At 38.6% G+C, this 10,000-nt stretch overlaps 1 protein-coding gene across 1 annotated transcript in view; it reads right to left on the bottom strand.

Moving 5' to 3' along the window:
* The window catches only part of LOC101845594 (FMRFamide receptor), a gene marked incomplete at its 5' end in the record, with an annotated part of 19,721 nt that extends 13,905 nt beyond the window's left edge, over positions 1 to 5,816 (bottom strand). Inside the window, 1 exon segment of the mRNA XM_005090309.3 lies at positions 5,125 to 5,816. Coding sequence (XP_005090366.1) covers positions 5,125 to 5,248 — 124 coding nt within the window.
* Positions 5,817 to 10,000: the final 4,184 nt, after the last annotated feature.

Below are 10,000 nucleotides of genomic sequence, written 5' to 3'. Positions count from 1 at the left end.
TACAATGTAGTGTGCACTTATTTGAATTCGGCGAATTTGTAATGTTTCAATGGCAACAGCCATTCTGCCCATATTGTTTGCTTGACTACATGCGAGCTCGATTTCGTCGGATCCAAATCCGCGTGAATTCTTTCTTCACCGTTATGGCATTTACGTATCTTATTGCCAACAATGCATTGAGCTAGATATCGCTTCCTGGAAACCACTGACACATTTTCCCACGTGAGAAAGATCTTAGCTATTACCTTGGCTGCCATACGTCGTATTGACAACTCACGAACTATAAGAAGGATATTAACTGTAAAGGAGCAGGAATCATAATCCTATAATTTTAGAAAGTATGGCCATTTGACTCAGATGGTCCAAATCATCCAGCAATTATCGTATAGTGATAACAGCGCCGGGAAACAAGGGAAAACCTAAACATGAATTTAAAAAACAACAACAATGAAACGGTATTGGTTTAATGCCAATGTCGGTGGCCTAGTGGTTAGGCTATCCGGCTCGTACTCGTGAGGTTGCAGGTTCGGGGGTTCGAGCCGCGGGCCCGACGTCGTATCTTTTGGAAAGGCACTTTACTCGAATTATCCCCACTTCACCCAGGTGAAAATGGGTACCCAGCTATAGATAGTGAAAGATCTTGTGAGTTTGTTAGTGTTTGAGCGCTTAACCCCAGCTACTTGCACTGTATGCTTCCCGGGAAGCTGATAATGTTTCTGTGTGTTCTATGGTCTGCTGGGGTAAAGTATAAAGCGCATAGAGCTTGCTTTCGAGTGGGGACTTGCGCTATACAAATACTATTTATTATTATTATTATTATTATTATTATTATTATTATTATTACCTAAGAGGAGGGACCTCCAAGTTTTATGTCATTCTCCGAAAGGACAGAGCCAAATGGGAAGTTCATATAAAATGCCTTTCCCAAAAACACAACGTCGATTCGAGCAACCCCTAGCCAAGCTGCCCTTTGACTAGTGTGTATGCCGTGAGGGTGAAGGTGTGCTTCAACAGCCATCCTTTTTATAAGGTAAAGTTGTCTTTTGTGCATGACACCACGGCTACCCCCATGTTGACCGGACAGAAATTGGAGACCCCGGATATGCGTAATGGGTACAAAAAGTTCCGTATGAAGCGCTGAATAGAGCTTTATCTCCATGAGCACATTCTATTCCCGAGCAGTTGTGAGTCCCAGACAAACTAAAGCAACTTTGCTCAGTGCTTCTTCCGACGGACTGAAATACCCACTGACAGGAAATGTTTATCCCTTTGTCCTCTTATGTGAAAACTAGGCCATGGGAATATAAAATCACGACAACACACTGTGCAGTACCACATCCCCCTTTTTAAAAATCCAAAACAAGTTAGCTCCGAGTAGCTACCGTTTAAAACATTTGAGCAACCGGCTACGTAAAGAACACAAATCACATGGCCAAATCCTACCTCTACATTTAGAAAATGTTCTAACACTGTTCAGAAACCACCATAAAACAAAACAAAAATCCCCAAAACAATGACAACGAATGCGGCCTTGCCAAACTTAATTGGACGAAAACCAAAATACGGAAAAGTACAACGCAAAAAAACAACAACACCCACACTACTCAAAATTTTTTTCCAAAACACGTATGTCCTTGGTATAGAAGCTTTGAAGGACAGAGTCACTTTTTATCTTTTTAAGAACAAAATATATTAATCAGCTCTATGGTATTTTTCAGTTGGCATTCGTCTGGTAGTCTTTAACGTCACAGCACCCTTACGTGAACTATAACAATTGCAAGTAAGGGAAAACAAACAACAAAAAACATACATAAAATGAGACCCGTTCGTTATCCTTAAAACCCATAAGTCGGCTATGCAGACGCCAATGTCATTTTTATGTTGTCTCCTTTGAAAACTGATCACGTAAGTCCACGAAAATAAACTATTGATCACAAAGAGGACCAAAAAAATGTTCTCGTATAAGAGAAAGTAGAAAGATTTTTTCATCTCCCTTACATAACAGTCTATTTTTGTACTTAACCCGACAAGACAGAGATAATATAGTTCACTTCGGGGGTGCAGCCCACAGACTACCGGTAACGTACGAACGTACATTTGGGTGGCTCGGACGAACGCCAAAGTAAAGAAAAAAGGGAAAGTTTTACTCTTACAGCATTTTGACCATGACTTTCATCATTTTAGAATGCTATTGTATTTGGCAAGTGTTTGTGGCGTAATGGCAGGGCCCTGCTTTGCACAAACAGGCAAACGCTTCGGAACTCTGAGGACAAGACATTTTTACGAGTACTGTCATCTTCTTGTTGAGGTACATACAACTGGCCCAAACAACTGGCAGGGTCAACGCATCTCGCCTCCTATATGATTTAAGTTAAATTGATGCAGGAGTGAAACATTTGCAATCAGAGTTACTGGTAATTAACTATGGAATGACACCAACAATATCAAACTAGATAATATAACTCGCATCTATCTTGTACTTCAGACTGTGATTCATTGTAATGATCAAACTTGTTTATTATTAGATTTTGTTAGAGTGTGACCATGCCAAAACATATCGGACAAAAAGGGAACGGACGCAAAATAATAGAGAACGTTAAATCACCGTGCTTATTGTGGAGGCGGGCGAACGTTGGTTAATCATCCTTGAAAAGAGATTTACTGCTATATAATACATCATGTATACGTTTTCCACCCACAGTCATTCATCTGAAAGCATCTGGCTAGGTCGTACTTTTATCTTAAATAATCCTCATAGTGTCATCTTTGTGTCGCATTTTAGAAAGAAGCTCACCCTCTTCAGACTTTAAACTAAAAGTTCTCGAAGTTAGTATTTGATATTCCTAAGAACAAGCCAGAGACGGCTTTTCACGAATTTAACATTTTAAGAATTTATAAAATTGTAGTTTTCGATCTCTTGTATTGTTACAAAATTGGCCAACTCTAGAATTGAACCATAATCTGCTTTCTGTAGTTCATCTTTCAAAACAATGAGTGTCTGCTGTTCAGATGAGGTTCAAAAGCGCTCATAAATTTGGCATTAACAATGTGCTTGCGCCGTAAAATTTTACCAAACTGAAAGAGGTTCATAGATAAAAATAAAAACGGGAGTCTGCAAAGCCAACCTGACGTCTTGCTGGCACTACGTATCGTTATAACATTATTATTATTAATTTAGAATTGAACCATTATTTTCCTGTTCCACTTTTTCGTTGCAGGACAAGATAAGTATAGAACGGTGGCGCTACTTAATGTCACATGTGCCCTAAACTATCGAACCTAGACTCTCCAGCTTTTGCACAATGACTTGTATCAATTTGTCTTAACAGGTCAATATTTTAGTAAACACCTGTTACCTGTATTCTAGAAAATTCCCTAATAAATGCTAGTAAAAAAATCCAAGTGGGTGTTTGTAAAGGTTAACAGCCGGAGCAATAACGCTATTTGAAGCAAGTCCGTCAATTTTTTTTCTCATTAAAAACATGTTTTGAGATCTTCAGAGCAAAAAAATGTGCTTAGAGTATCTTTTTACCACTAAAAAGTGTTATTGGTGAGCTGTGCCATACATAAAATGTGTGTGGGAAGCGGGAAGTGCTGTGAACAATCCAATTTTCAGCATGACAGAGATTTATAGTATTTTATATAAATTTAGGAAGAAAATTCTTTAAATCTAGCCTCAGCTGTTGCAGAAAAATATGGTAACGTTAAGACAAATTGGTACAAACTGCTGTGCAAAGTATGGATAACATTGATTCACCCGTTAAAGTGATATTTGAGGATAAGTTGCGTCACGAATTTTTGACCGCACTATGTTATTCAAATTGGGAAAAGGGAGGGGGGGAATATCATTTTTTTTCATATTTCATGTTTATATGTCCTTTTCTGTCGTTAGTGTTTGATCGACAACAGCAGATAAAAATAGTCTTAATAGCAATATTACATTGTAAAAAAAACAACTAATAAGATAATATTAAAAAGAAAAGAAAAAAATAACATTTCAGCTAATAGTAAAGCGTTTTAGACAAAGTGTAAACGACACATTAGTTTTTATGCAAACCAGAAGTACTGCCTGAAGATGCCTTATTACTAGTCCTTATAGTGCTTATTTATTATTGTAATAGTATTTCACTAAAATAGTGAAGTCTGCAACAATATGTAGTCATTAAGTTTGCCATGTTCTGACTATTTCGAGATTGTTTTTATCCATAATTCAAGATTTGTCAAGAACAGCTCTTTATAAGCAGATAAGACTAGCTTCTGTGGTGTAGCAATTAGTCACTTCGCCACAACAGCCCGAAGACCCGAGTTCGATTCCTAGGTAGGATTAATTCATATCCAGTATCTCAGGATTTCTGCTTGGAAGAATCCCACTCAGCCCGGGTTGGCCCTGACAGTAAGGATTGAAGCCCGCCTTCTTACTGATGCAACTTATTTTTCAGCCGATCAGGACGGCTTGTTTGATATTATGCTTCTTAAACAGTAGGCCTTCGATGAGCCTGATGTGCAGAATATTTTTATAAAGCAGGATAAAATCCTAAATCGAGACATGAAATCTGGAAGATAAGGAGATGATTTGTGGACTAAGAAGAAGAAACATTGTTGAATCTGATCCCCCTGGTTAAACACACACATACATATATGTATATATATTATAAATTTTAATTGACCTTTTTGTCATTAATAGTAGGTATAAATATAATCTAAAGGTAAAAGAGGCAAGCAGTTTATGGCCCCTCCCTTAAAAAACGACAAACAACCCCCCCCCCCCCCCCCGAAAAAACAAAAAACAAAAGAAACAAAATTTGTTTAAAACCCAACATATTGGACATGAAAATTTCTTTAAAATTAGGTCTACGACAACGAATAAAAGTTTTCCTCCTTCAAAGTAACTGGAACATGCCGTGTAAAATGTATAGCTCAGCGAGTCTTCGCACCCTCACTGAAACTTCTAACAGACGTTCTTTACCTTTGTCTACAAACAAGATCGGTTTTTTTTTCTCGGGTTTTAAGTCATTTGTCTAAGCTTCAAGAACTATTACAAAGCCTTCCCATAGCCACACTTGAACACCTTCCCCCTTCCCACCCTAGGTTGATACAAACAGACAACAACACTTGCGTACTCACCAGGAAAGCCAAAGGCGAAGATGACCCACATGTAGTACTTGTTGATGACCTCACCGGTCATCATGAGGTCATAGCCGGGCTCACCCTCCAGGGGATGAGGGCCTGAAGACCCCGTGCTGTTCATGACAAAGTTGGTGATCACCTCGGAGAGACGCAACTGAAGTAGGCTATGAAGGAGGTCGTCTCGATAAAAGAACGTTCTCTTTGAGAGCTTGTTGGTTGGTGAATAAATGAGGTAGCGCCAGGATTGAAAGGGAGGACGGGTAAATTATTGGGAACTCTTGGATAATGGTGTTAAGTCGACGAAAAAGAAATTATATCTTCATGGGGGACAGAACGTGCTGCAACACTGGCTGGCCTAGTACTGAACAGATGGAACTCTGTCCGCCTCCGCAGATAAATACTTCATTCCGTGCTGAGCGTTGATCAATTGGAAGTGATAGGTTAGGTAATTGAAATCCTCCAAAAATGCTTTACACATGGACTGCGTAGATCTAACACCAGGCTGTAAAGTTTTGTATTAGATTTTTTACGTCCCTGAAAAATTTGTTGATCTTCCAAATCAGTTCCAGTCACAGAAGTACTTTGTTGAACATTTTATAGTCCAAGCTGATAAGAATCGATCATTGGTTGATGAACTTGACACTTGCTTTGAAAGCGATCCGCAAAGTAGCATTTCCTACAGTCTGTTGCTGTAACGAAAAATAAACCCAAGAAAGATGAGCATGATAATGACCTTTCTTCATGACGTGGGAGCCAGGGCAGGGAGGGGGGAGGGAGATACACAGCACAAGAACGTTCGGAAGTTATATGTACTGTCCTCTTGAGTTTTTCATTTTGCTGGTATAGAATGTATTACAATATTTTTTAACGAGATTTTATTTACTTTACCCCCCATTGATTTAAGATTTGTAGAAATTTAACCCCGTACATTGATAGTTCATAGACTGGTCATTTCGGAAATAAAAATTGAGTCACAAGTCTGAACAAGATCTTGACACATGAACTGCGCAAATCTTCCAAGATAGTAGGTTGACAATAATAGATAAACCTGCATAATGGAATGAGTAGAAACATCAAATAATATCCGTACATCGACAAATTGCTCCTTGGTCATGTTATTATGGAGTATTGCAAATTAAAAAAACAACGTGCAGTCAGTTATTAAGGCGTCACTCGAAACTATCAGATTACTTTGGAGCACTGAAAATAAAAGAAATATGTAGTCAATTATTTACGGGTAACTAAGAAAGTGACAAGGACGTTTCTCAAAGGTTACTTGTCGCCCTGTAACTAGTTTCCTTCACGTTGCTCAAGCCCGCTAAGTGATCTAACGGTGGAAGCAAGTCTTTTGACACCGGTGTTGGCCAATATATAGCCCAATTTTAATACGATTGTCTTGTGTGTGCAGGCATTTTTTCTCGATATATGTGCAGCTTTGCTATATCCACAAGCTTACAGTACAGATTAATATTGCCTGAACTGTTTGTAGATGGTCTTTCGATTCCAGTCGCTGGTTCGAAAACTTGGGGTCTTTTGTTACCGCCACAGCGTACGGATCGGATTTACGAGTGGATTTCCTCTTTGGGATGTGGGGGCACAGAGTGTCCCACATTATATGGATACGATAGTAAAATACGACGTACGGATAGGGTTAATTTAGGCTCAAGGAACGACATAATATTACGTACCACAAGCTCTTTAGGTCATCTAGACTTAGAAATAGTGGCTTTATCAATGCCAACGCATATTCATTGTTTAACACCTTCATACTGTGTACAACTGTTTCTATATATTGTTGGTTATTGTTAACCACGTTTCTATTCTAGATTCTACAATGGCAGCTCATATTTCCAAAAGCAAAGCTGTTGGATGCGGCAACGGCCTTGATTTACTGACTTAATGCACCAGCGAATGTATATGTATATATTTTCGTGTACACAAACATCCTAGAACATTTATGCATAGTTGTTAGCTGACAAACATTGATCAGCTTAGTAGAAAATGTCTTTTCTGTCCGGTTAAATTTCCTGTAGTTTATGACCATGATCTCCAGTGTTAAATATGTGTCCGGGAAGGGTTGTAATCACGCTCCCTGAATTACTTTTGTAAATGGACCCCACAACTAACAAAGTAGCCCATACAAAAGTGCAGGCTTTCAGAGGGGCCCCATTATCTCAAAAGGCTCTCATTGCCTTTAGCATTTACATTGGTTCAAAGAGAGGAACATTACCGTTCTCACAGAACAGTTAAGGTTGGTCAATTAAAAATGATTTTCACGCTTTCTTAAGGTCCTTATAGGCATTTAACGAACGATTTTAGCGTCCCCCGAAGTAAATTCGTTGCACCAAAAATGATTAAAACATTCTGGTGGCTTTTTCATTGTGACGCATGCATTTAGATTATATTAAACGAAGAGCTGTCTTCTCAGAGTATGTACTCGTAAGATAGTCACATGATATACAACATAATAACAGACATTAAAAATGCATATCCAGTTGCAGCTCTTTGTTGAAATTTCTCTCATAATTTACAAATTGAAAGCCGCTAGCATAGTGATACATCCTGGTACCAATGCGAAACAAACTACGCTAGGGGCTTTTAACCTAGGAAGACTAAACTAACTCTGGCGTTTTGGATCTTTTTTTTTTTTTTTTTCATCGTCGGGGTTGAGGGGTAGGGAGGTTAACACTGCCAGTAAGTAATCTTAATTATAATGGAGCTAAGCCCGTTTGTGAGGTCAGTATACATTTTTTTACACAGGTGCCCATTAAATCCACAAAATTATGATTCAGTTACGAATTGTTACAAAGTGTTGCGTGGCCATATTTTTAAATTCGGAAACTACCTTTTTATTTTTCAAGCTTGATGGTTTTTCCTGTAAATCGAAGCTCTCGGATGTTTTCACTCTACCTTTAGCCATTTCAATTTCGTATGATTTTACTGGGGACTGCTTCCGTTTCGGTTCTTGCTTCGTCGTGTATGTGTGACAGCTGCCTCTGCTATTTCCAGATCTAGAATGTTGATATCTAACTCTGTTTGGATGTGTGCTTTGCAGTGTCGATGGATATATCTACTTCAAGCCAAACTTTATTGTATTGACCTTTTCTAGAAACATTTGGTGTAGTCATGTCCCCAACACGTTGAGTTCTTTTAGACCCACAACATGTTTACTTCTTTGTATTGACGTTTGAAAAAATTGGCGCCCATTTGGTGAGTAGTTGTGTTTTTTTTATAGAGCAAGACTCTAGATCTAGATTTCTCTATATCTTAGATGTATTTGAAGCACATAATTCAAGACTGATTTGGAGTAGTTAGCAAGAACAGAAGTGCCGTTTGTACTTTGTGACTGAAGGGTCGTGGGTTTGAACCCTGCCGCCATGGGGCCGAAAGTGTGTCCTTGGTAGAGGTATGTTATAATTTTCCTGACTTCATCGAAGTGAGAATGGGCACCCGGCTGTGGGCGGGAAAGGTTTCTTGTACGTATAAAAAAGGATTTAAAATATCAAAAAGATAAACATTATGAGTTGTCCGATAGCTACTTATCTAACGCTATAGTTTTAAATTGTGAACGTTATCAAACGCTTTATTCGGCTAGTTTTGGATTTTGACATTTCTATAGGAAAAGAAACAGCAACAATGCAACAATTTGGTGAATTATGCACTCTCAACAAGCTCACTATTCACATATTATATGCTATCTGGTTATCTGTATTAAATTAAAGAAATTGATTTTTCCCTCTTCTCAATAAACTGATTTTAGAAAAAAAGAAAGAAAATTTCATGGGATAGTGTTGCTGCTTATAATTAGACACAGAGCAGTATGTCATTTCGGAGGCATGGGGCTTGGTCAGTCTCCTGTTCGGGCACTGGGACGAGTAATAGTAGTTCTAGAAATGAAAATGAGGGCTTATTTAGTTCAGCCTGTATTGATCTTGATTGCAGTATTGGGGAAAATAGTTCCAATCTTCATCTGGGCAGTCTCTAAATTAGTTTGTTTGAGCTGCCTTCGGAACTTTTCATCCCATGTGGTCAGACTCTATCAAAGACGAATAGGCCTACTAACTTGAAAGTTCAACATCTTAAAATTCTTTCTTTGAAAGAAAAACAATGTCCACAACTGAAACCCCAATGTTGACGCATAATTCAATATTTGTCCCCACCCCACCCCCCAAACACACACACACACACACACACACACACACACACACACACACGCACGTTACTTCAAGGCTGCGATTGATAATGTACTTCTCAAACCAAGTGATGTATCTAAAATATGACACAGAATAAGTCTCTTCAATCAACACTACCTGACATTCTTTTTTTTAAAAAGTATGATAATATATTAAACGCCTACGAAAGCATGGATCAGCCAGCCGAGAGACACATCGTGAAAAAAACGTTCTTCCTTGGACTTATTGGTGTCTGGGACCCAGTGAGTGAAGAACGTATCCAGTACAATAAAGTTTGTAACAGTAAAGAACGCAAACTAAGTTTAACAGTCCAGCACACTTTTCAGCTATGCCCCAATTCCTTAGACTAATCGAGTCTGGGTGATCGCAGCTCCTTAGCAAGCCGTCCACGAAACTCCTATCAATCTCTTTCTGTTCCCAGACTCCCTAGGGGCACTGTAAATACATCAAGATTGCTGAAGGAAGCATGTACATAGGCGATGCTTGTAAAATCACTCTCCAGAAAACTCGAAGGAAATAATAAGGACGCCAAAATTAGCCGTGTTATAAAGAAGTGAGTGTGTTTTCAGGCTATCCAAAACATTCGATTGTTTTCCTTTAAAAAATTGAACGATCACAACAATCCCATTGAGAGCAAAATACATGAACAGAAAGCTGGCTAGCAGCCGAAGAAAAATTAT

This window comes from Aplysia californica, unplaced genomic scaffold (assembly GCF_000002075.1).
Source record: "Aplysia californica isolate F4 #8 unplaced genomic scaffold, AplCal3.0 scaffold00015, whole genome shotgun sequence".
Classification (NCBI taxonomy): Eukaryota; Metazoa; Mollusca; class Gastropoda; order Aplysiida; family Aplysiidae; genus Aplysia; species Aplysia californica.
This window is presented reverse-complemented; position numbering and strand designations above follow the sequence as displayed.